Below are 27,026 nucleotides of genomic sequence, written 5' to 3' on the forward strand. Positions count from 1 at the left end.
TCCATCTTGACAAGTCTTATGGTTTCGACCGTTGCAGCGCCATAACATATGGCAGCCGATTCACGCTGTCAAGTCAGTGCAAACCAACCCTGGAGAAAGAAAACAGCACTCACATGGAACAGATATCGGAGAAGGAAGGCCGAGGCGACACCCAGCACAAACACGCACAGGTAGGGGGCACAGCCAAGCAGTCCTGTGCCCAGGAGAGATCCTCGCTTCAGCAGCAGCTGCCGGAAGTAGGCAATCTTGAAGTCATCCAGCGGTGGGTACCGCTTTCGGCCAAATGCCTCTCCGATGGGGTTGAATGACCGCACCAGCACTGCCTTTTTGTTGGAGAAGGTGTCGAAGGAGTACTTGCCATGGTAGCGACCCATGCCACTCTGGCCCACTCCACCAAAGGGCAGCGTGTCCACTGCAGCATCATCCAAGGCGCGTTGCATGATGACAGGCGTTGCAACAGCATTTAAAGTGCTCTAACTCATTGTGCACAGCCTTTGTGCATTTCAAAGTTTTGCAACATAGATTTGGATAAACTTGATCTCTATACCTCAACATGATCATCACTGTCAGCCTATTTTTTTTTATGTCGCCTGTAGGACAAAGGCATCTCCCAGAGATCTTTAATAGCCCCTGTCTTGACCTAGCCGATTCCAAGTTGTGCCTGCAAATTTGTTAATCGTATCACCCACTTAATTTTCTGGCTTCCTTGACTGCAATTCTCTTCCCTTGGTCCCTATTCTGTAACTCTAATGGTCCACCAGTTCTCTGCCCTGTTCTCTACACATCACATGGCCCGCCCAGCTCCGTTTCCTTTTAAGACCTAGAATATTGGCTACCTCTGTTTGCTTTCTAATCCACACTGCTGTCTATCTGTCTCAATGTTACAATGAACATTTTTCATTCCATATGCATTCCATCGTCGATGTGACCTAACAAAGTTAAATCTTAGTACACTTTCTTATAACTATTAATACTGCAAGTATAAAAGTCACCCACTCTTATGACCAACACTGCTTGCCACGTTGTTACCCCCGCAGGTAAGCCAACCACAAAAGAAATAAAGACTGGGCCAACCTTGTTGCTCTGGCTAATCCCCAGCTATGCTGGCAGAATAGTCTCAGTTTGTACAATGCTCTTTATGAGCCAATGCTTTTAAACAATTACATTTTTTTTTACACAAGCATGCAGCAATGAGGGTCTTATGAAATCAGTGGGCTGCAGCTGGAACATTCTCCAAATGCCAATAAGCCAAGTGATAGGTTCAGGACGTGAAGCCACATCAACCCTCCAACTGCACACATCATCATGGCAATGGTTTCAATGCACAGCATGTGCCATAAGCTCGGCTGTTTGCATTTTATTCCAGTGTGATGGAACACAACACACATGACAGAACTAAAGCACAGCACATTAGGCACATGGAAAATTCATGTCCTCGCATGTTCAGCATCTCAGTTTCTAGGCTAGGAAGGGTTCCAACTGCCACATCATCAAATTCAGCAATGTTAAATCACTAGCAGTGTTGTGTCGTGTCGGAAGAAGCTTGTAGTTTCGCCCTGATCCGGCGAAAATACAAGCTGTTGCCCAGTTTCCCCGACCAAAGACCTTGAAAGAACTGCGCAGCTTCATTGCGTTGCTTCGTTGCTTCATTGCTTCAGCTCTGGGCCGTCCGAATGGCCGAAGACGCCGCCAGAAAGCAAGGACTGGCCGCCGTCTGAGGAAGGGGGGGATTGGGGGTTAGTCTCCCAACCCCCGCCACCCCTTAACCCCATCAAGGACATAATAAAGTTTTATCTCTCTCATTGCGTTAGCGTCACACTTTCGGCGTTTCATCTGCAATTTTGCCACCATAACAGCATCTTTAATGCAGCTTCTTCGTGGTGGTCACAACCTTTCAACCTGGTCACTGGATTGCGATGCCGCCTTCACAAAGCTGCATCATCTCCCGACGCCACCACCAATCCTGTGCCATTTCGACCCAAGTGCTCCAACTGAAATACAGACGGATGTCAGTGGCGTTGGCCTTGGGGCCGTTCTCGCTCAGAGAAAGGCTGGCTTCGATGAGTACATCATTGCCTCCGCCAGTTGTGCACTCACTAAACCTGAATTGAACTATTCTGTCACAGAAAAGAAATGCCTGGCTATAATTTGGGCCATAACCAAATTCCGTCCATATCTTTATGGCCGCCCATTTGACGTGATAACTGATCACCATTCACTGCGCTGGCTGTCGTCATTAAAAGAACCATCCGGTCGTCTTGCTCGATGGGCCCTTCGACTGCAGGAGTACGACATTCGCGTGCTGTAAGATTCTGGCCGAAAACACTCTGATACGGATGCCTTGTCTCGTTCGCCACTAACAGACGAGGCTAGCTCCCCGAAGGCCTCATTGTCCGAGTCTTCCCTCGCTGCCAAGGACATGCTTCTGGAGCAGAAGAAAGACCCATGGATTGTGTCTATGCTGCATTTCTTGTCCAGCCCATCGACACCCACTACCAATCGCGCATTACGTCGCCAAGCACATCACCTCTCCATTCGCGATGGGCTCTTGTACCGTCGTAACTACCTCCCGGACGGCCGCAAATGGTTGCTTGTCATCCCACGGCACCTGCGTTCGGATACTTGTGCAGCGTTCCATGACAATCCCCAGTGCGCGCATGCCGGTGTACTGAAGACATATGGGCGTCTACACCTTCGTTACTACTGGCGGGGGATGCATCGATTCACCCATCGTTATGTCCGCTCCCGTCTCATTTGCCAACGCCGTAAAGATCCCCCTCGTCGTTCAACCGCCCCATTGCAGCCTTTGCCCTGCCCAGCACCTCCACCAAATGTCACGAAGCACTTTGAGCAGCAAGCGTTCGCGACTAGAACGTTGGAGCAGTGAGAGGTAGCGTAGCCAATCGAGCACCGAAATGAGGTTGTTCTTTCTCGTCGTCGTTGTCACTCTCCTAGCCACAGCCCCACTGCTCCTTATTTTACAGTACACATATCAAATTTCAGCCTCCTTGGCATGGAACGATCAGTAAATCTTCAATCTGAACTAAATATTGTTTATTCTAGCAGTATTGATTTATAGTAGCTTCATTAGGATGATATCTTAAATGCAGGTATATAAGCAGAGGAATGATGATTACTTAGTTACATTTATTACCATACTTTCTTGACCATAACGAGTTATTTTTCCTTAATTTGTGTTGCCTGAATTTGGCCCTCGAATTGCATTTGAATAATGGCAAAATTAAGCATTTTAAAAGAAATATTCTAAATTGCGCGCTTCTTTTCTTTTTTTGCATTATGTTGGCAATCTCCACCTTTATGCCTCGACCCAATCCATTGACAAGTCAGCCAAAGTCAAAACTTGTTTTCTGTTCAAGTTAACGTCATTTTCGCTGTGCTTGTGACTGGTGTTATGGCTATGGTGCGCAGTACCCTGCAGCTATTCGTGCTTTCACTCCGCTCATTCGTCACCTCGAGGGGTGTGATATTGTGCTCGCTGCAGCCTCCCAGTTTCGGTATCGCGTGCTCCGCTAACTGAAATTCATCGTGCCACAGTTCTGGGGGTGTTTCCATTTTTCCAGATTAGGAAGTTGGCATGACTGGTACAGAGAATTTGCTTCGATTTCCCAGTTATGATGAGCCCACTGAAACTATAAGTTTAAAAGTTAGTTAAATTTTGTTAACTGGCGACTAATTAGCATGTATCACCTGTCACTTCATGTGGTCACCACTAGTGACAGCCTGTCTCCGAAAAAAACCAACATCCTTATATTTTAAAACAGCAACTTTTAAATATTACTTCGCCTCAAAGAAACACCCTGTTTGTGTGTGTGTGTGTGCGCGTGTGCGTGTGTGCATGTGTAGAAAGATGGTTATGGCTAGATGACAAGCACAACTTAGCAGTTATCTTCCGTTTATTTGCCAAAGCATTTCAATCGGTGAACCAACATTTTTCAAGGGTTCAGTTCAATTCAGTTTATTTCCAACACAATGTTGGGGGTCCTCCAGGCAAAAAAGCTGTCATAGACAACTTGAGGGGACCTGGGGACCATACAGACAGAAGGGAAAGTGATACATTTACAAAAGAACAATTTGAAAGACTTTACATCACAGGGTATATTGAAATAGTGAAAATAATATACGATGCAAGATAAAATCAAATGCAGATATGGCAACTATAAACATACAATGAAAACATAGAAACATGAAAAAGTGAATATGCACTTGTTTTAAAAGGGTTCACTCATTCAACAAAAAAAACCTACTTATTTGCTACTTGAATTTATAGAGTTTCATGCTGAAATTTATTTGTGAATTCACACGCTTTATTTGTGCGGGTATATATAAGCGAGGCCATCCCTTCCGAAATTTGTACGTGTTCGTGGTTTTGTTATCCGTTCATTATGCAGTGTATTCAGTGTGCTGAATGTAAGAGGTTATGTTTATGTGTGTGCAGCAGGAGTTTGTAGTCATATATTTTACTTGCTTTCAGCAAACTGTGTTTATTAAACAAAGGATTAGTTGGTGGATCTTCGGGTTCACCATGATAATTGTCAATGATCCTCAGCACTGTCTTCTGCAATACCTCCAGTTTTTTATCATTTGTAGTCGTCGTAGTACCCCAAACTAGTGTGCAGTAGGATAAACGGGAGCAGTAGTGGGCATAATAATCGCTTTCTTTAGCTGCAGACGAATTAGATCTGATAATTTCAATAATAAACCAACTGTTCTGCTTAGTTATGAGGTTAGCTTGTTTAGATGTGTATTCCACGACATACTTTCTTCATACCATACACCTAGAAATTTCTGACATTTTGCGCGTGCTATGACGGTGTCCTGGAATGTCAGCATGAGTTCACGGTCACGTTTTGTTAGTGGGTTTGAACAAGACGTAGTTAGTTTTTTTTAGGTTCAGCGCTAATTTATTTGCATGAAGCTAACTATCAAGCTGCATTAGATAGTCGTCAACTGTGTTCTGAAGGTTATTAAGTGTATGTGCAGGAACTTTGTACGTGCAGGAAAAAAACTTTGGGGAGTTAGGTATATCAAAGATATCGCTTATATAAAGTATAAATAACAAGGGCCCTAGAATCGACACCTGAGGTACTTCTCATTTTACTGTAGTAGTTGGGGAAACCACCTCATCAATTTTTATACACTGTTTTCTGTGGGAAAGATAATTTTTTCAAAGATCTAAGGCAACGCCATGAATGCCGTAATCATGAAGTTTAACTAATATAATTTCATGGTTAAAACAATCAAATGCTTTCATAAGATCAATGAAGAGACTAACGGTATAAAGCTTATCTTCAATGTCATTCACTGTTTTATTTTTAATGCATAATAACGCTAGTCAGTTTCATTTTTCTGAAAACCGTGCTTTGCGTCATTTATTACGTGGTGCTTAGTTATAAAATTCACAAGACGCGTGTTAATAACATTTTCAAAGCTTTTGGATAGCACGGGCAGCACCGAGATTGGCCTGTAATTACATATGTCACTAAGGGCCCCACACTTGTGTATTGGGCATATGCGGGCAAGCTTGATCGGAGGGGAAGATTCCAGTTTCCAGCATTCAATTAATTATATGCGTTAGCGGCAGAGATATAACAGACGCAACATATTTAATTGGTACAACACACAGGTCATCAATTCCTGGCGAGACGTTCTTTATTTTACCCAATAAATTTTCCACCTCTTGTGGACTTGTCAGAAACAAAGAAATTGAGTGTATCAAGCTTACGCGTTTCTGCACTGGATCAAGACAAGTTTTGGTACTAAGGTCCCTCTTGCAGGAAATCTGAAAATCACCGACCTTAGTGAAGTACTGTATTCATTCATATCTGTGAGTGCTTCAACCTCCGTTTTACCGTGAGCAAAAGCTCCAATGGTAATAGGATGCTTCAATTTCGAATTGTTTGACAAGTTGTTGACCTCGTTCCAAAGCTTTCTAGGATCATTAGATATCCTAGCGAAAAGGCATTGATAATAGCAAGTCTTAGCTTTATTCAAATCGGCATTTAATTTATTTCGGCACTTTTTGTATTCGTGAGTAGAGCAGCATCACGTGTCTGTGCAAGTGCGTGATACATTCTATTTTTGGTTTTGATCTTTTTGTACAAGCATTGACTAATCCAGGGTTTACGAATTCTTTTTTGCCTCTGGGAGCATTGAACAAGCGGGCAGCATCTATCACAGATAGCCTTAAGCGTGTGAAAGAAAAGGCGGTATGATTTGTCAGGGTCACTTTCTGAGTGAACCAGGTTCCAGTTTGTATCTTCCAGCACATAATAAAATTGGCGTAGCAGATGTGAATTTATCTTACGATAGCTCGACTTTTCACGAAAGTCGAGCCTGTCGCTGGCGAGTGGCAAAAATGTAAAGATAGGAAGGAGATCACTAATGTCGAGTGATAATATACAACTAGTGCAATTTTGTTTTTGAGTGTTTGTGATACTGATGTCAAGTAAGCTGGACGAGTAGATTGCGTAATGACATTTGAGCAAGCAAATGAATCAAGAATAGTTTCCAACTGTTTACAAGATGCATCCCCACTGAGCATGTCAATGTTGACATCACCCATGATAAGAAATGGACTACGCATCAAATGGATTTTTCGCAGTAACGTTTCCACAAAATTAAAAAATTCAGACTTATACCCTGCGGGAGGTCGATAAACAGCTGCAAGGATAACATTTTGCACATGCACTGCGACACATTCGATACTAGGCGTCATATAGGTCATTTCGTCAGTAACATCATGGGTGAGGGAATCTTTAACATACAGACAAATTCCACCACCTCGGTCAGAAGGATGGACAATGCCATTATAAACATATCCTACAAAGTGCGGCGGTCCGTCATTCGGAGTTAACCAGGATTCAGTAAATAACAAAACATCAAATTTAATGTCAAGACACTCAAAGAACTTCGGCTATCTGTTTTATTTTTAATACTTCGAACATTTAGATGAAATGCAGCGAACTGCTTAAACAACCCGTTCAACGTATGACAGAGCCTATATTGGTCATAATATTGGCAACCTGCCTTCTTAGCCATCTTGAGGCAGCTCGCAAAACCCAAAATGTCATGAAATTAACTATTGACGCATCTTGTCCACATCTTCCTAACAACAGATTCTAAGTTTCTCTGATGCTTCCGATTTCCTTGCAAAGATTTTTCTTCCCTGTGTCCACACAAATTTCCAGCCAACTTCTTGTTTCTTTGCCACTGCAGCACCAAGTAATTGTCTACCCTGCTGTGTTAAGTTTTCGTTTACAAAGAATGGAGCTGAAGTCTTAAAACCAATTGCTTTAGCCGAGGGCCTTTCTTTCCTGGCTTTCATGAGGACAGCATTTCGTCTACCGCGACACTCAAAACATACAACAATACTACTACTTCCTTGCTTACTTGTACCCACCCTATGGATAGTATCAATGTCAGATTCGGTAACTGGCTGCCGAATAGCAGCACATACTTTTTTCACAATGTCAAGTGGCTCTCCCTCATCAGGTGCGCCCTTAATTTCAAGGTTGTTAGCACGGGTATATTGTTCCAACTCTTCTACTTTCATTTGCAACTGCCTATTTTCTGAAATGAGTTTCTTATTAGTTTTCCTTGTCATTGCGAGTTCCTCGCACAAGGCCTTGATTTCTTGCGAGAGCAAGTTGACATTGTCACAAGTTTCACTACAGTGATCAACACTGTTTGAAACCTAGAAGTTTAACACGAATTTCTCTTTTTAAAATCCTCGAGTGCTTTGTTAATATCCTTTGCCATGACAGGAAACACAAGCACTATTGTTTGTTACCAACATTACAGTGGAATCTAGATGGTACTATCATGGCTAATGCGAATTTCTGGATGATGCGATTTTTCTGTGGTCCCGGCCGAGGCCCATTACTTTGAAAACTGCTAGAGAACGGTTGTTACGAATCAATTTTCGACCCGTGTCGGTTGATACGAAAATTATCGAAGACAGTGGAAATTCCAAAGTGTGCTTGGCGAAATCCAGACGCTGCTGCTGTCTGCGCTCCACTTCCCTGGCTTTGCTGTTCGGTGACATAGCCAGTTGCTGCTGCCGTCTGCGCTCCAATTCATTCGCTTTGGTGTTCAGTGATATCGCCCGTCGCTGTTGCCGCGCTTTCGTTCTGCTTCCCTGCCTTTGGTACACGGCGATCTAATCAGTCGCTGTTGGCGTTTCCGTTCTGCCTCCCTTGCTTTTGCATCTGGTGACATGTTCAGTCGTCGCACGCGCATTCGTTCCTTGTTCTTCTGGCATTCGGTGTTGGAGGAATCCGGCGTCCGCTGCCACTTCCCCGAACCACTTGACGCGGAATCACTGGACCACTTCGGAGCCATGCGTCTCACTCACTCGACTACAACGAGACGTCTGGCAAAGGAGTGGCGGTGCAGCTGCCACCGGCGACGCATGGCTGACGCGCGCGCGCTCATTCTACTGCTACTGTGTGACGTCACGGTCGCTATGCACAGCGGCGCCCCCATCGGCGCGCCGGTTGCTAAGGAAGGGAGGAGGTTGCGCCTCTGCGCGGAGGAGAGGCCACAGTTGGCACAATTCCAGCGCATGGACAAACGCGACTGCAAGCATGAACCAAAGCTTTCGCCTTAATAAACGCCACACCACCGGCGGCCGCGAAAGAGAACAGCGCGCAGTCACGTGATTTTTCCCTTTCTCTTTTGGTGTGGAGGCGCGGACGCGGCGCCGGACAGCGCGGAGGTGGAGCCGTGGACATCGCGGAGGCCGTGACTGAGCGGGAAGAGTTTGAAGCGGTGGCGCTTTTGTGCTTTCCCTCCTTTTCCGCGTGCCATCGGACGGAATAGTTGATGTGCTTCGGACCGCGTTCTTTGTGTTAGATGTGGGCGACGGCGAAGGACCACTATCGGCGGCTGAAACGCTGCACGCGCTCGAAGTTCTGAGGCGTGCTATAGCCACGGATGAAATCAGCGACGACATGTGCACGCATTTTTTGGATTTGAACAAAGTCTGCTAAGTGACCTGACAAAGAAAAAGAGGCAGAAGGACATTTGAGACTTTTCCTTCAAGAAATAAATGCTTCTTACATACGTGTGCCTGAGTGAGTTCACCTCCGACTCTTTAATTTAGTTAGCTTGAATTGTTTCGATGATACAAATATCGGCTAATACGAATATTTTTCGTGACCCCGTGAGATTCGTATCACCAAGATTCCACTGTACCAACAAGGACCAACATTTCAAGGAAGTAAATTCTGACAACACAGTCTCTTCATATATGTTGATACATATTTGAAACTAAAGAGATTACTTCTTGGTAACAAGGATATTCACCACGCATTCGCAGAGCCACGCCCCTCATCATTGGCAGTGTTTAGGTCATTGACCCCTTCCCCAAGACGGGTGTCATGGGGTCAGGAAGTGAGCAGCTTCCGTATTTCTAGGTGGTAGATGAACATGCAAACCATTTTGTGATGTCCTGACCAAACAAAGGCACTGGTGATAAATAAGAAGAATGTGTAAAAATATTATGAAAATAAAGCAGAGGGAAAAAAAAAATAGGCAGGAGAGGAGTCAGATCAGAAGGGTACTAGGAACTGATCGTAAAAAAAAGGAAAAGAACACAGTAGAAAAAACAATGTAGAAAGAAAGAAAGACAGTATATGTGGTAATATGGCAAATTAAAAAGAAAAACAAAGTGCCGTAACGTGTACCAGAACAATGCAGCAAGGCCAAGTCAGTCCACACTTCCAGTTGTGTAGTGGACACTCTTTCAGCATCGCCACATATTCGGTTTGCGTATGCTATGATTCCGTTATTTAGTTACTGTAACCTATGCACAAAGAAATGAGGTTTTTTGATGTGTTCCATTTACGTTGTGTGCAACTGTTCTAAATTTGTGGATCAAACTTGAGTCTCTGTGACGCTGTTCATGAGCTGCGTGGAAGCCTGACTGGAGAAAGGCAACACATATTTTGTCGAATGAATGCTCTGGAGATGTTTTGAAAATGGAAGATTTGGTACCACGTGGGCATGATCTCTGTGGTGATATAAATGAAGTCTGAACGTGGTCCCAGTCTGGCCTATATCGTCATGTTGGAGCGGTGATGAAGTTGCAAAACTGCGAATGATGAAACTCACTTTTTATTGGGTGAACACGTGCCCACAGAAGTAAGTTAAACTCAAAGCGCAATGATAGTGGCGAACATAGTCGGTGATTGCCAAAATCTGATCTGCGGGGCAAGCACGTCCACTTTTTATATTAGTCATCGAAGGTTCCAGAATAATCGCTGGTACCCGCACATCCTCCAGAAAGTACTACACAATTCGCGTCGCGCATACAATCAGATTAAAAAAGGTTCGGTGACAAAAGACAACACATTGAACCATCGATAACCTTCCAGTAAGTTCCAATCATGCAGGTGCGTCCTGCCCTGAGCGATAACATTTAACCTTTGTTAGCCGATGAGAAAGCGGTCACCCAAGAAAGATAAACAAGTACACGTGTCGATTCCCTCCTCTTGAAAAGCATCGTCCCGAAGCTACAAATATAACAGGAGAGCGAAAAAACAAGAGTACACTCAGCAAAGAAAAAGTAACAAAGAAACAGAGTCCCAAAGTTTGTCAGCGCTGGTAGAATGGCTTAAGTCGCACAACATGGACTATTTCAGGTCGTGAGTGGCGCTGCTGTGATAGCGAAATTCCATTTGGCACGACCTCATAGTCGAGTGTGCCAATTAATCAGATGATCTTGTAGGGTCCAAAATATTAACACAAAAGCTTCTCGCTAAGTCCTTGTTGGCATATCGAAGTCCAAACTCAAATACAGTCACCGGGCTGGTACTCGACTTAACGTCATCGAAGGTTGTAGTGTCGGCTCTCAGTCCTCTGCTGGTTCTTGATCTGCAGGTGGGCGAGCTGTCGGGCTTCTTTGGCGCACTGGAGATAGGTGGCGACGTCAAGATTCTCTTCGTTGGTGACGTGCCGCAGCATGGCATTGAGAGTCGTCGTCGGGTTTCTTCCGTAAAGCAGCTTGAATGGCGCCACCTGCATTGTTTCTTGCACCACCGTGTTGTAAGCGAAGGTTACGTACGACAGGATGGCATCTTACATCCTGTGTTAGATGTCACCGTACACTGTGAGCATGTCGACAAGGGTCCTGTGTAGCCTCTCTGTAAGACCATTTGTCTGCGGGTTGTAGGCAGTTGTCCTCCTGTGGCTTGACCGGCTGTGTTGCAGAATCGCTAGTGTGAGCTTCGCTGTAAACGCCGTTCCTCAGTAGGTGATGAGCAATTCTGAAGCACAATGTCATAGCAGTGTATTCTTGACGAATTATTTCACCACTTCGGCAGCACTATCTTTAGACAGGGCTTTTGTTTCGGCGTATCGGGTAAGGTAGTCGGTAGCCACGACGATCCACTTATTTCCAGATGTTGACGTCGGAAATGGCCGAATAAGTCCATCCCGATTTGTTAGAACTGTCAGCAAGGAGGCTCGATGTGCTGTAGCAGTCCTGCTGGCCTTGTTGGGGGTGTCTTGCATCGCTTACAATCTCGGCATGTCTTTACTTAACGGACGACGCCGGTGATGAGGCCAGTAGTACTTCACTTGTATCCTTGCAGTATCATCACTTGTATCCTTGCAAGCGTACAGGAAAATCTGAGGTGCCCGGCTATCTGATCATCATGCAGAGCGTGCAGGATTTCTGGCCGCAATGCTAGAAAGTAGTTTTCACAGACTAGGGGAATCTTTACGAGGGCGCCATTTTTCAGGGAAAATGAAGACAACCTTCACCTATATGGCCTAGGGACAACATCTCTGTTGCCTTCCAAATACTCAACGAGGCTGTTTAGTTCTGGGTCTGCTCGTTGTTTTTCAGCAAAGTCTTCCGCGCTTATTGTTCCTACGAAGGCACTGTCCTCCTCCTGGTCTTCTGATAGAGGGTCGATGGGGGCGTGTGATAGGCAGTCGGTATCAGAGTGCTTGCGTCCTGATTTGTAGACCACGGTGATGCCCAATTCCTGAAGTCTGAGACTCCAACCTGCGAGGCGTCCCGAAGGGTCCTTTAAGTTTGCCAGCCAACACAAGGCATGGTGCTTGCTTATGACTTTGAAGGGCCTGCCTTAAAGGCAAAGAAAGAATTTCATGGAAGCCCAAGTGATGGCAAAGGCATTGTTTTTGCATAGACAGTGACCGACTAGTGTAAGCAATGATCCATTGAAATCCGTCTTTCTTCTGGACTAGGACAGTGCCGAGGCCTAGGCTATTTGCGTCGGTGTAGATTTTGGTGTCGGCATCTTCATCGAAATGGGCGAGTACTGGTGGGGAATGCAGGCATCATTTAAGCACTTTGAATGTTTCGATTTGCGGCGTTTCCCATTAAACTAGACATCTGATTTCGTGAGAAAGTTTAACGGCTCGGCAATGGGCAAAAAGTTCTTGATGAAGCACCTGTAAAAGGCACACAAGCCAAGAAACCTGCACACTCCTCTTGTCAGTGGGCTGTGCAAATTTAGCGATGGCAGATGTCTTCTGCAGATCAGGGTGGACTCAAGATTTGCTGATGACGTGGCCGAGAACAGAAGCTAAATGTAAGTGAAGCGGCACTTTTCTGGTTCAAAGTGAGCCCTGATGAATTGATGACCTCTAGTACTGTAACAGCAACCTAAGGTGATCGTCCAAATTTTCCACGAAGACGACAACATCACTCAAGTAAACAAGACAGGCCTGCTACTTCATCCTTGCTACCACCGTGTCCTTCACGCACTGGAATGTTGCAGGTGCCGAGCGCAGTCCAAATGACATGACCGTAGAGGCCGTCCGGCGTGATGAGGGCGGACTTCTTGCTATCTCTCTTGTCGACTTGTATTTGTCAGTAACCAGTCTTGAGATTCATCAACGAGAAGTACTTAGCATCGCAGATCTGATCCAATGCATCATCTATGCATGAGAGGGTGTATATGTCCTTCTAAATTAAGTTTCTTTTGCATCTGTACTTATATATCATCTGAGATTATTGTTTGGTTGACTATGCACAATTTCTTATTTTTTTGCCTTAAATGCATGATTATGTTGCTGTATTTCCCTGTCCCTGACATTTGTACTGGGTTGTGGTTCTAGTCAAGCCTGTGTAGCGGCTTTTTGACCACGGCCCTCAGCATCCCAAATGTTGGAGGAAAGTTTGATTTCATTTGATTCTTTGTGATCTTGTTCACTCAATGATAACCAATGCAGAAACATAGTGTTCTGTCCCTTTTCTTCGCCAAGACTACAGGAGATGCCCACGGGCTTTTTAATGGCTGGATGATGTTGTCGTGCAGCATTTCATCGACTTGTTGCCTTATAGCTTCACATTCACACGTCAAAACTCTAAGGGCTCTGGCGGAGTGGTCGAGCGGATTCTTTGGTTATAATGCAATGCCTTGCAACTGGTGTTTGTCAAATACACGATGAAGTCGAAAAGCAGTCTTTGTATCATCGGAGCTGACTTTTAAGCTGTTGCTGCTTACTCACAGGAAGACTTGGATTTATTGCTAAGACTGGTTCCCGAACTTTGACCGCTGAGGTAGATCAGACGGAATCCGAGAGGATAAATATATTGCTGGTTTCCATAATTTCATCAATGTATGTTATTGCTGTGCCCTCGCTGATGTGCTTGAACTCCTGGCTGAAGTTTGTCAGCATCACTTTAGTTTTTCCTCCGTGCAAACAAGCGATCCCTTTTGTGACACAAATTTCATGGCTAAGCAGTAGACATTGGTTGCTCTTGACGACGCCTCCTACATCAGCAGCTGTTTCGGTGCCAATAGAAATGACAATGGCTGGAGCAAGATGGGATGCTTATTTGGTTATCAAGTACTCTCAAGGCACACTGACTGGAAGTCCTCTCCAGCAGTATCGCTTGGTCTGTGCATTCAGTTACTGCTGCCAAGAGAAGTTGAAAAGGAGCCTCAAGATGGCCCTTGCTGACTTTGAGGATGATGAAGAGGATTACTGCTGCAGACAGTGAAGCACAGTGAGGCAGTACAGGATGAAGCCGATGAGGAATACAAGAAGGGGCTGAAAGGGGAGGTGGACAAGATTAACCAGGGAAACGATGCTAAGAAATTGGGCTATCCACATGACCACTGGAATAGTAGCAACATGGATAAGGCTGAGGATTTCCTCCGTGACTACATTCACAACAAGCGCTACCTGGAGAGGAACAATCACAGACACAAACAGCCGTGACTTGAAGTACATTCTGAGCAGAATAGAGTTTAAGCGCATAAAGCATTGTATTTTGATGTGCTGCATTGGCAAGATTACTGTGCTTCAAATACACAAATGAAGTTCCCGAAGGTCATTCTTAGAATTTTAGTTAGCAGGGCTAATCAATTTATACGGTAGCATCTAGTGACCCGCATTGCCCATATAAGATGGGCATCAGAGTCTGTGATGACAGCAGCGTGTGCAGCATGATATCAAGTCAAGATCCCACTCACCAGACAGATGAACCAAGGTGTCATTGGCACAAATGCTGCCACTAGTGGTTTCATACATGAACCGGTCAATGACCTTCTGCTGTGATGAGAACACATACAGCGTCAGTGGCTTCTCCCTGCAAAAGAAATCATGCAAGGTATGAAGCATAGGAGATGTTTCACAGACTTAGGTCAAGTAGTATGTAGAAACAGATTAAATCAGCTTGTACTTGTTTTCATTTTAATGTTTTATACATGCTGCATGAGAGTACCCAATGTGGATGAGATTTTGCTCTATCTACTAGTATCGATGTAATAGTTCTGCGGAAACCAGCAAGGTGGAGAGAAGTAATTAATAAATTCGACTTCGCCTGCCATCTGCTAGCTGCCTGGTTAGCTCAGATGGTAGAGCGGCTGCCCCGGAAAGGCGGCGGTCCCGGGTTCGAGTCCCGGACCAGGACGAATTTTTCTTCAACTACGAAGCTTTTCGTTCAAGGATCCCGTATGGGTTTCCTTTGTAGCACTTAGCTATGTTCGGGTGGATGTCTCATTTTCCCTTTATTAATTACTTCTCTCCCCCTTGCGTGTTTCTACATAACTATTACGTCAGACTCTTGCCTTTGCTTCTGAGTTGTTGATAAATTCGAGTTCACCTGCCATCTGCTAGCTGCCTGGTTAGCTCAGATGGTAGAGCAGCTGCCCCGGAAAGGCGGTGGTCCAGGGTTTGAGTCCCGGACCAGGATGAATTTTTATTCAACTGCGAAGCTTTTCTTTCGTGGAATCTGTATGGGTTTCCTTTGTAGCACTTAGCTACGTACTAGTATTGCACAACTATCTCCAACAGAAATTGAGCGGTTGCTGAGGGGGCCCTGAAACAATATTGTAACTAATCATAGAATGGCCTCATCATTAAAGGATTTCACCTCACGGATCTCCTGCTGCAAAAAGTTTTCAAATCCTTCAACTACAAATGGATTTATTACACCTATACCCAACTTTCTCTCTCCTTTTGTCCTTGCTAGCATGCTGGCACCTACACAGCAGAAAAGCCAAGAGGGCAAAGCCTCACCCAAAAGTCGAATGCTGCATGGAAAAAGGGCTCGTCACAGCAACCTGTGGTGGCTGCAATAAACTATGCTACGCAGCGTACCGTTGATATGTCCAAGGCCACATACAGCAGATGCAGCTAAGCACAGTTTTCATGTAAACTGTGTGCAAAGACGTCTTCTGTCCTTTTGAGATCGCGTGTGAGATCTATGCGTTTCATTTATTTAATTCAAAATTAACAATTATGCATTGCTGAGAATACTTTCACGAGTGCAAGATCAGCTATCAGCCTTGCTGGGTACAACTGCTTGCGATGATGCTGCACAATGACATTGTGGAATCGATAGCAAGCAACTCTTCGCTGTGCTTGACATGAGGTTGCAATTTCCCTTTTGCATGCAGGGCAGCAATATTTGGCTCGCATGTTTACAGTAGCCTCTGCGACAGATGGGCAATGTTTTCTTACGATGTTTAAGAAGTGTTTCTGGGCCCCTTTAAATAATCCCAATGGCAAATTTTTAAGCATCCCTACATATGCATGAAAATTATGAGAGTATGTGTGAAGCAGTTGAGTACGTGAAACGAGACATGCAACAAATGCAGCCAATTATACACATGGCACCATGATATCGCCAAAATCATTGGCCTTTAGGTAGTTAGAGCATGAAAAGAAATCTCCCCATTATATTTTTTTCATTTTTTCCCCCTTTTTGCAGTCAACTGCACAACCTTCTGTATTGCTCAATTCCATTTTTTTAAATCGTTACCTGTGGTCGTTTATGTACCACGAAACGTGGCATGATTATCTAGTAGATTTATGGTGCAATTACCAGTGCTTAACTTACATTCATTATCGTTTGTCTGTAAATGTCTGTAGTGACTTTGTTAAGCACAATCGCACGCACTATGCGAGGCCTTCAATATCAGCAGATTTGATTCCCGCATGAAGAGTTGGTACTTGTGCCAAGTGGCCAAAGTCAGCACAAGCAGAGCCAGGCAAAACCGTTGCCGTCGTCTTTGTAATGTGCAAAGAGCACCCATCAGAATATTAAAACAAGAGTGCCCAAATATATATGACGTGAGTTAAGTTCCGCCCAGCACCAGATAAATTTTAAAGAATGTTTTTAGTCACTGAAGAGGCAGCAAAGCCAGTTCCCTTAGCACAGCAGCCCGATGCTCTACCTGTAATACGATGGACTAGTCGCCGACCGTTTATTCGGACCTCACGGGGACTGCGGAAATGTCCGAATAAACAGGTGTCCGAAAAAGCAGATTAAGAAAAAAAATGAAATCCTTTATTTCCACGCGCTTATTCGGGCTCGGCAGTAGGCTTGCAGAAATCGTGAATGCGCCGTTGCACGCTGTTCCGTTTACGCGCAGTCAGATAAGCCTGACTCTCGGAGAGGGTCGAACGGTCACTATAGGTGGCTGAAAGCACAGTCACTGTTTGTGCACGCTCCGCATGCGACGGCAGCGTAGCACATTGTGCGTCATCTTCCGACTCGGAGTCATCGTCCGGCGGTGCAGCAGAAACCTGACGAATGATCTCGCCGTCGTCGAGTTCTGCGCATATCAGTACTGCAGTGTCAGCACCTGTGAAACTGTCAAATGAGACGGTGTCCGGAATCGCAATGCAACCACTGCGCAGGTCTCGGCAGAACATTTTCCGCGTCAGTAAGGAGCACACCGGAAGGCGACAAATCTTAGGCCTCCCGGCACCCACATGCCGGCATTCCCCAGCGAAATCTGCGCGGGCACTGTCGGCGCCATTAGACACTTGACGCGATGTTTCCGTACGCCGCGTTGGATCACCGAAACCTCGACACAGCACACAAAGCAAACACCACCGTTCCGACACCAGTCGCACAAACGAAAAACGTAGCCCGTTCGCAGCGTCGTGCGCGAAGAAACAAATCAGCTGCTGGATTGTCTTGACATGGCTTACTAAGCTGAAACCGGAACTGCTGTAGAGCCACTCTATTGAACCAGGCAGAAACGATGATGATGAGCGGGGATTTCCAGTAGCGCCACTTCGTGGGGCAGCAAGGAGGCTCTGTTCAAAACAAAAATGGCGTTCAGCTAGTCGAACCATGCGCCGGTCATAGTCGGTGCATGATGCTCTCGATCGAGTTGGCTCAAGGAGTGTCCGAATAACCAGACGAGAGGTTGCAACGTGTCCGAACTTTCGGCAGTTGTTATACATTATGGTCTATGGGGGGAATGGCGGTGCCGCGAAGCTGACCGAATAATCGGGCATGTCCAAATTTTTGGAGTCCGGAAAATCGGTCGGCGACTGTACTTGACGACCCATTTTGGAGTAAAAGAGGTTTGACATGCTGACAGACAGACACACCACAAAGTGGGTGAAGTTTGCAAAGAATGATAACCGCATTAAAAACATTAGATGCTACTTTATTACTGCTAGCTTACCATGTAAATTCACCTCTCTTTCAAACAAGCTTTCATAATGAAAAGTGGTGTGTTGGCACTGCAAACAATGCGAAAACTTGCTTTGTCATCATCTTGTGATAAGAATGGCTATGATGCTACCTCTAATGACAGGCTGCTGCCAAAACTGTGAATGCATTTTCAGTTTCAAATTTGGTTGCAATGTACAGGCAATATTCATACTGATCAAATGGTGCAAGTTAGACTAGGGTAAATCCTTCATTCTGAGTTGTCATTCCTGCTCAGCAGGAAATCGGCAGCAACAATTTTCCCTCAGTGCTGCGCAGGCAGTGCAGCCAACGGTGGATGCATGCTGACCAGTCAAGTTGAAATTACGGTAAAACCTCGTTCCGATTTCACAGGACTGACCAAATGTTTAATTATTGAGGATATCGACAGAGCAATAAACAAATTCTCACTAAATCAACAAGCCTTTCTGAATGAAAGAATCAACAAATCCTATATTTATTTTGCACAAGAACACTTCCGAAGCTGCAATTATCATCATCTCGTGACAGATTAGCGTTCGCATTGGTGAAGGCCTTGCGACTTCCTTCGTAGTGTGGCCATGACACAAGACCTGCACCTTCAACTGAGACATGCGTTTTACTACTGTGTGACCACGCAGTTCCATGCAGATGGGGACTACACAGATGACATCCACGCTGTTCATAGGCCAATGTGCGCATTCAGTAAAAACTAAACTACTGTTTGCCACGGTGCAACAGATTCGCATGAAAGACACTACGTATCGGGTCGCGTATACCCGGCCCCACCCAATAATACCTGCAAAGGCGTAGTCCGAGGCATTGACCTCGAGCTCAACGACTCCCAACTGCGAGAACTGATCATCACGAAACGCAACCCCAACGCCTTGGAGGTGAAGACAATCAAGAACACCACAGCCGTGACAATCCTTTTCCAAGGAATGCAAGTACCAAGTTACATCTACTGCGGAGCAAGCATTGTTCGATGCACGCTCTTTTGCAGACACATGGAAATTTGCTACAACTGTGGCAACATCGGTCACCGTGCGGATGTCTGTCCTAACCCCAGCAGCACGTGGTGCCGGAAGTGTGGCCTGAAAACACCACCAGAAGATCACCAGTGTACTCCTCACTGCACCCTGTGCGGCAGACCACACCCCACCGCCGACAAGGACTGCAAACGCAAATTTCAAGTCCCTTACATCGTGCGACAGAGACGCCGCCGCAGACGTAACCAACGCGGCCGCAACCGCTCCCGAGGACCGAGCGGCGCCAGTCACTGCGATTCGAGCGCCACCTCGGGAATTCCCGTAGCGACCACAAGGAGTCGCTCAGTCACGCCGACATCCGAGCACCGCAGCGCCCTCCGCAGCAGCCGCTCCCGCTCCAGGGGGCGCCCTAAATCCGGCCACACCGAACTGACGTGGGGCGACCGAGTGCGAGGGAAACACCACCAGCAGCAGCAACAGGACGCCTCATCTATCAAACAGGCAACGCGGTCTTCATTGCCCGAGCATGAGAGCGAGATAGTCACAGCCCTACGACAGGAACTAGCGGGTCTCCGAGCGACCATACAAGTGCTTACAGCGCAGCTTAATGACGCGAAACAGGAGATTCAAAACCTTAAAGCTCCCAAACAAGCACCACCCCAAGAGACAAATGTAAAAGTAAGCACAGCGAAACGCAAACCCCCTCTGCTCCCAGAGACGGAAGAAGAGTGTAATGTACGGCAAGACACCCTAGACGAAATTCTGCGCCTCACGCGAGAAAACCTACAAATTATTCATACCCTAGCGAATCGTGTAGAGGTTGTCGAAAACAAAGTCGCCATAAAAATTAAAAACAAAGCTAGTCAGCCACAACAAATGGACACGACTATGCACCCTTCGGCGGCAATAAATTCCTCCCAAAACCATCATGGCTAACACGACACGGGATACTTTAGAAATTTGGCAGTGGAATTGCGCTAGCTACGCGAAACGCAAATCCTCGCTGCAACAGTACCTCAAAATTCAACCCCAAAGGCCGCACGTAATACTATTACAGGAAACCCTATGCGAAACCCTAACGCTCTCAGGGTACTGCACCGTCTCAAAAAGAGGAGGGGACACCAGGAGAGGCATCGCCACGCTCGTTAGTAGAAAATTCGCGCACATCGTTCACGACGTCCTACCGAAAAACAGTCGCATTGATGCGATCCTAATCGAGCTTGTACCTAACCAATTCTTAAAACAAAGTTTTTTTTGTACTAAACGTCTACAGTTCCCCCGCCCACTACAACCAATCCTTCCACGCGATCTTTACTAAAGCCACGTCATTGGCACGAAACTCACCGCTCATTATCGCAGGGGACTTCAACGCCCCCCACCCGTCGTGGGGTTACCCCACAATCAAGCCTAGCGGCAACAACCTCTCGCGCGAAATAGATGACCTGTCCCTCACCCTGGTGACGGACCACAGGTTCCCCACCAGATTGGGTACGTCGACGCAGCGCGATACCTACTCCGGACCTCACGTTACTCCGAAATGTTGCAAATTACACATGGACGAACACGCAAGAGAACCTGGGCAGCGATCACTTCGTCATACGCACAGAAATACAGAACCCGACGGCCCCACCCCGATCTTTCACCCTCACAGACTGGGATACCTTCCGTAAGTTACGGAAGGAAGATACGAATATGTATGACTCCTTCGCGGAACTTCTCTCTGCGATAAAGGGCGACGTAACCAGAGCCACGAAAACCATACAGACGGAATTGGAAGTCCCAAGGGTTGACCCTCACCTCACACACTTACTCGAGGCCAAGGCTTCAGTACTTGCAAGATGGAGAAAGCAACGTCTCAACAGACGCCTGCGCAAACGCATCGCGACCCTCAACCGAGACATAGGCAATTACTGTACGGAGCTCACAAGACTCCAATGGCACAAGCTCTGTTCGGCAGTCGATGGCCACATGCGGACAGGAGGTAAGTGGAACCTCCTGAAACGCATGTTAGACGACAGCCAAACGAAGGATAATCAAAGCGATGCGCTAGACCGAATTCTACACTCACATAAAGGGAAAGGGGGAACGGGAGAGTCCTTCCTGGAAGAAATTGCCAAACGGTACCTTCCGCTAGGCGTCGCTCACCCCAACGATTACCCGATCATAAGTGCGAAACCACTCCCGAACTACTAGACGCTGCCTTCACGGAAGCAGAAGTCCGAGAGGCGCTACACAACCTAAACAGCAGGTCGGCTTCAGAACCCGACGGGGTGACCAACCGACTGTTGCGTAACTTAGACGACCAAGCCATTACTTTACTCACGAAAGACATCAACCGCGTGTGGGAAATAGGAGAGGTACGAACGCAATGGCGCACTGCCACGGTGGTCCTCATCCCAAAACCCGGCAAACCACTTAACCTTGACAATTCACGCCTCATCTCTCTTACGTCATGCGTCGGTAAAGTAGCCGAGCACGTAATTAAAAACCGAGTGCCACGCTACATTGAGGAACACGAACTCCTCCCACACAATATGGTAGGGTTTCGACCCCACCTATCCACCCAAGACGTCATGTTACTCCTAAAGAGACAGATCTTTGACGTTAAAACAAGAGACGTTCGAGGCATCCTCGCCCTCGATCTCACGAAAGCATTCGATACCGTCTCGCACCGCTTCGTACTGGAGTCTGTGGCAGGCCTCGGCCTCCGCCAGAGATTTCAGGAGTACGTACGCTCCTTCCTAAAAGACAGAGAAGCCCGACTGCGAGTCTCGCAACTTAAGTCGGACCCCTACACGCTGGGCTCTGTCGGAACACCACAAGGCTCAGTCATCTCTCCTTTACTATTTAACATAGTGATGAAGGGACTCGCAGACAAACTATGAAACATCCCAAACAAAAACTGCGCTCTATATGCAGATGACATTACCATCTGGAGCCCGGGAGGCTCCCTGGGAGACATGGAGCAGGCATTACAGTCTGCCCTAGATGCTACGGAAGAGTACCTACTAAACACAGGAATGAAACTATCCTCAAAGAAATCGGAACTATTACTATTTCGCAAGTCTTGCCAAGGAGTCCGCTACCTAACACCTCTAGACGAACTTCCGATCGCATTACACACAAGAGACGGACAACAGATTCCGCGAGTCAACCACATACACATTCTTGGCCTCCTAATCGAAGCCACCGGATGCCACGGACACACGATCAAACACCTAACCACCAAAACCGAAAACATGATCAGACTCATCCACAGAGTCTTGGGGCGCAGGAAGGGTCTTTGCGAAGATAACCTTCTGCGCGTATACCACGCGTTCCTTATGAGTCACATTAATTACGTCGCCTCTGCCCACAACTGGACGAAAATAGAAAAGACAAAGCTAACCACATTCATGCGCAAAAGCATCAAACAGGTCTTGGGCATTCCACAAAGAGCAAGTACAGCAAAGGTTGACCAGCTAGGAATGCACAACAACATCGACGAAGTGATCGAGGCTAAGACTATGGTGCAAATACTCCGCCTATCCTCATCCAAAGCCGGTATGCTAATCCTAAATGAAGCCAATGTCTTCCCTTCTCCCCATCTCCAGCACGCGGTTACCCTACCGAGCGAAATTAGAGACAAATACAAAGTCTCACCGTTTCCCAGAAACGTCCACCCACAACACAACGTGGGTAGGCGCCGGGCCTGCGCCCGCGCGATTCTCGACCGAATCGACGTGGATCGTGAAGCCACCGCATTTGTGGACGCGGCCCAGTACGGCAGCACATGCACTTTTGCAATAGCGGTTGTGGACGGCAACGGAACGTTACGATCATCCGCATCGGTTAAAACGAGCAGCAGCGCTAAAGCAGAACAAATAGCCGTAGCCATCGCCATGGCAGACCCCACATTTACTTTTGTCTTCACGGACTCGCGTGCCGCAATTCGGGCCTATGAATGCGGCAACGTATCGAAAGAGGTAGCGCATATACTACTAGCAAGCTCAAAAGACTGCAAACGGTGCCTCTCCTGGTTCCCCACTCACATGGGGAAAGACATTCACCCGCAAAAAAGCTAACCTCAATGAAACGGCCTACGACCGTGCACGAGAACTTGCCCGCCGCGACGGCCCCACGGCCTCCGAGGGGCTGGACATTCAGTTTAATGACCCGCTGCTCACTTACCAAGAAATCACCTCCCACTATCGGAAAGGCAGAACCAAATTCCTGCTCCCACAAGCCAAACTCGAACGCGCGCAGTCAGCCGCGTTTCGAATGCTACAAATGTACTCGTATCCGTCACGAGGCCTACTAAGTCACTATAACTCAGAAATCCCGGCAAATTGCCCAGACTGCCCAGAACTTTATTGCTCACTCTCGCACATGCTATAGCAATGCACCGCGTTACCAAAGGGCCCTCTCTCCAGTGAGCCCGATAGGGAAGAAGCCCTCAAAAGCCCGGACCTCAAACTCCAACTCAAGGCTGTCCAGAGGGCCCAAGAACTGGCGGAGCGTCACCACGTTCCCGTCCCGACTTGGGCGTCGCCTACGGTTTCTGCCGGAGGAGCTCCCCGCGTGGGATCTCCAACGGCTTGAAACTTCTCAGGACTTCAATAAAGTTCTTGACTGACTGACTGACTGTTTGCCACAACTGCTGCAACGAAACCATGGTCACTAATGACTATGGTTGACATCCTAACAATTTCAAACTTGTGTCCTTTAACTGCAGTGTTAACCTCCTCCGTTTCCCTTACTTGTCATAACATCCAGGTGGATTCCTTACAGTAATTTAAGTATTTCAGCATCACGCTATCAAAAACGACCTAGCTTGGAACTCCTGCGTTACTGCCACTTACTTTCACTGCATCATCAGCTAACAAAACACTGTGATTCTTAAGACGTCATTTACGTATGGCTTCGAAATGTGTGAAGTTACATGCCTAGCAAACGCATCTCAGACTAAAACTAGAATATGCATCTGGAACCAATACCAAGAATATTTAAAAAATAATCTTGAATAACTTCAACACCAGACCGCCAGGTTCATTTATTTTTCCCATTCTTATGATACCAGTGTATCAGCTTTGAAAGCCAAAAGCAACTTATCTCTTCTTTCTCGTTGCCATTGTATTTCCAGCCTCTGTGATTAGCACAAGTTTTTCTACTGCTCACTGCATCAGGCACCTCACCAGTGTACTCTGAAATATAAATCACACAGTACTAGCTATCCCATAGAGTTTCCTACAATAATTACTAGCAGGCACTCTGGCACTGAGATTGTTCAGCCACCATGGGAATGATGGGTAGTGTACGTGGATTTGTCTGATCTTTGTGCTAGTGGATTCAGACGTTTTTGTGGCTTTGTTTACTTCGCTTTACCGGCCTTTATTGGCCCAAATTTCAAAGCAATCTATACTTTTCTAAGTGCATAAGACTCTGCAAACACACAGAATTGCTACTGATTGAAGCGTTAAGCTTGTCAAGGTGGCCAAATCGAAACGTGCCAAGTACCTCATCATGCTGGCTTGCCCCCAAGAAATTTATAAGGGTGTTCTATGCCTCATGTTGATGCATGCATCTATAGCGTAATGGTTTCAATATCGTGCTTCTGTGCTAGAGGTCCTGTGTTCGAATCCTGTCATCAGGCAATTTTATTAATCTTTATTTAACTATTCATTACACACTACTTTGTTGAAAATGACAAGTTTACAAAGTCACAAAGCCATTTGAAGCCAGAAGTAGCAAGTTTTGGCAAATCCATGTACTACCCATCATTTCCATGCTTGCAGCTCTTCCTGCTAGTAATTATTGTATGACACTCTATGGGCCATCCACTTGAAGTTTCGCAGTCCCTAACTGCTATTTTTTTCAGCCGCAATTTTTCTCACTGGCAGCATAACACCAGGGTGGCCTTCCCTATCAAGTTGCATATCGATGTTTTTGCAAAAGCTAATTGAACTTGCATTTAAATAAAACAGCAACATGTTATGTAACATGTTGTAACTTATCTAACACTCCTAACGTCAGGGTCTTTAAGGAACTGAACTGGATGCAGTCATGGTTGGCTGCTATGCAGGTATAAAGGCATGCACCTGCCGCGTTGGTATGTGTAGTGGCAAACAACCGTGGCCCTGCATGGGTCCCACTGATGACAATACAAACTAAGACACTGTTTCAAGTGGACGCTAGGGCTGCTCTTTCTTTTTTGCGTTGCATCATTGTGGTGCCCCGCATTTACACCACTCTGATGGTTGTGAAAATTAACCGGCGTGTGGCCATATACATACAAATTAGCAAGAGTTTGGCACCAAATGCATACGCCTGCAGAGACCACAAACGAGTCTGAAGTATGCGATTTTCCACACTAACAAGGGCCGAACAAACAAGCTGTAATGTCCCAATCAAAAGAAGAGGAAGCAAAGAGAGAGAGGAAGATCGAATTTAAACAGTAAACAGTTCATCATCTCCAATTCTTTATGTTACATTTGGCGCAGCCGACAGGATGTGGATAAAAGTACAAATTGCTACTACTACAGCGGGACAACCGTATGGCACGTAATATCAAGCCGAACATGAAGAACAAATCAAAGTCCAGGAGACAGTGACTTCACCGAGCTTGCTCCAGTTTACTAATTTGCAGCGTCTCATGTTCAATATTTGAATTTTGTTCCTCATACCACGACTGTCCTATCTACATGAATATTTAATTTTTTGTCATTTTCCCATAATGTATTTGTACTTATATTTATACTATCCTTTTTGTGAATGAAAAATTGTGCTTATTTTTATGGTGACATTGATGCCTTGTGAAGCTGATTCGGTTCCGCTATTTCTTTGCTAGTGCTATGTACTGCGCACATGTTTTGCGCACTTGCGCGATGTCCTGTACTGAGTGCATCTCTTAATTATCTAGTCACATCATACCATGTTAACTCTTGAATAGTTATAATCTAATTTCATTTCTGTACAGCCTCTCTCCTACAACAATGCTCAATAAGAGCAATCTAGGTATTCGAATAAATAAAAAAAATTAAATTATGGGGCTTTAAACCACTTTCTGGTTATGAGGCGCGCCGTTGTGGAGGACTCTGGAAACTTCAACCACCTGGGGTTATTTAACATGCACTTAAATCTAAATAAATGGGTGTTTTCGCATTTTGCCCCCATCGAAATGCGGCCACTGTGGCCAATAAATAAATAAAATAGATACATATGAAATGACTAGTCTCCCTGGTTTCAAGTGTCCAGACACCGACACAGATGAGGACTGCCAGATGTGCTAATAATATATAGACAATTTTTCCCACACTTGTATGTCTCGATAAATAGCCACTAACAGCTTCTGTACCTGAAGTATCTTGTGAACTTCGTGACATGACTATTGCACGAAAAAGACCCTACAGGATTTCTCATGAAAAGAAAACATGGCTGAAACAAGAGCTGCAACAAATGTTGAACAGTGGAAAAATAAGGCCCTTAACATTACCTTAGCATCTCTCATAACTATTGTCCCTAAAGAAAATGGTTCACTACGACTGTGTACTGATTATCGGCAAATCAGCACCCAAACAAAGCTGTATCCATTCCCTATGCCTTTGATTGACAACACCATTAATGATACTGGAGGATGCCAATGTTCTCATGAATCGATTAGTGCAAAGGTTACTCAGGTACCCCTCCAGGAAAAATCAAAGAAGTAAACGGAATTAATAACGCCATTTGATATATATGAATACAACCATCTGCCATTCGGTTAGAAGAACTCGGGCACTTAATTTCAGCGCATGGTGAACGGTGGTACTTAAAAGATTCCATTGGAGATTTCTGCAATGTTTATGTCGATGACATCATTTAGTCTCATACTGCGGCAGAGTACTGGTCCCACGTCTCCCATGTATAGAAGCATTGAGTAAATCACACTTAAAGATAAACAAGAAGAGGGTGAATTCAGAGAAAGGTTGTGTTTCTTGACAGTCTTGGACAGCTTCACGACGACGACAAGGAAACAGTCCGTTCAACGAATCAAGGAACTGCATAAGCCCTACGACGTCCACTCACTGCTTATGTTCTTAGGACTGGCTTTAGTTTCGGTGAAGGGGGCGACGTAGTCCATC

The 27,026-nt window shown here is 45.9% G+C and overlaps 1 protein-coding gene across 8 annotated transcripts in view; it reads right to left on the reverse strand.

The window, feature by feature from the left end:
* Aldh-III (Aldehyde dehydrogenase type III) overlaps positions 1-27,026 on the reverse strand; it is a 243,327-nt gene that overhangs the window by 57,828 nt on the left and 158,473 nt on the right. For all 8 annotated transcript variants that reach the window (XM_075673394.1, XM_075673392.1, XM_075673389.1 and 5 more), the window contains exons 9-10: positions 14,478-14,593; positions 114-412 (exon numbers count right to left, since the gene is read on the reverse strand). In XM_075673394.1, the coding sequence (XP_075529509.1) occupies positions 114-412; positions 14,478-14,593 (415 nt within the window). The remainder of the gene's footprint in view (positions 1-113; positions 413-14,477; positions 14,594-27,026) is intronic.

Source organism: Dermacentor variabilis, chromosome 10, assembly GCF_050947875.1.
Source record: "Dermacentor variabilis isolate Ectoservices chromosome 10, ASM5094787v1, whole genome shotgun sequence".
In the NCBI taxonomy this organism is placed as follows: domain Eukaryota; kingdom Metazoa; phylum Arthropoda; class Arachnida; order Ixodida; family Ixodidae; genus Dermacentor; species Dermacentor variabilis.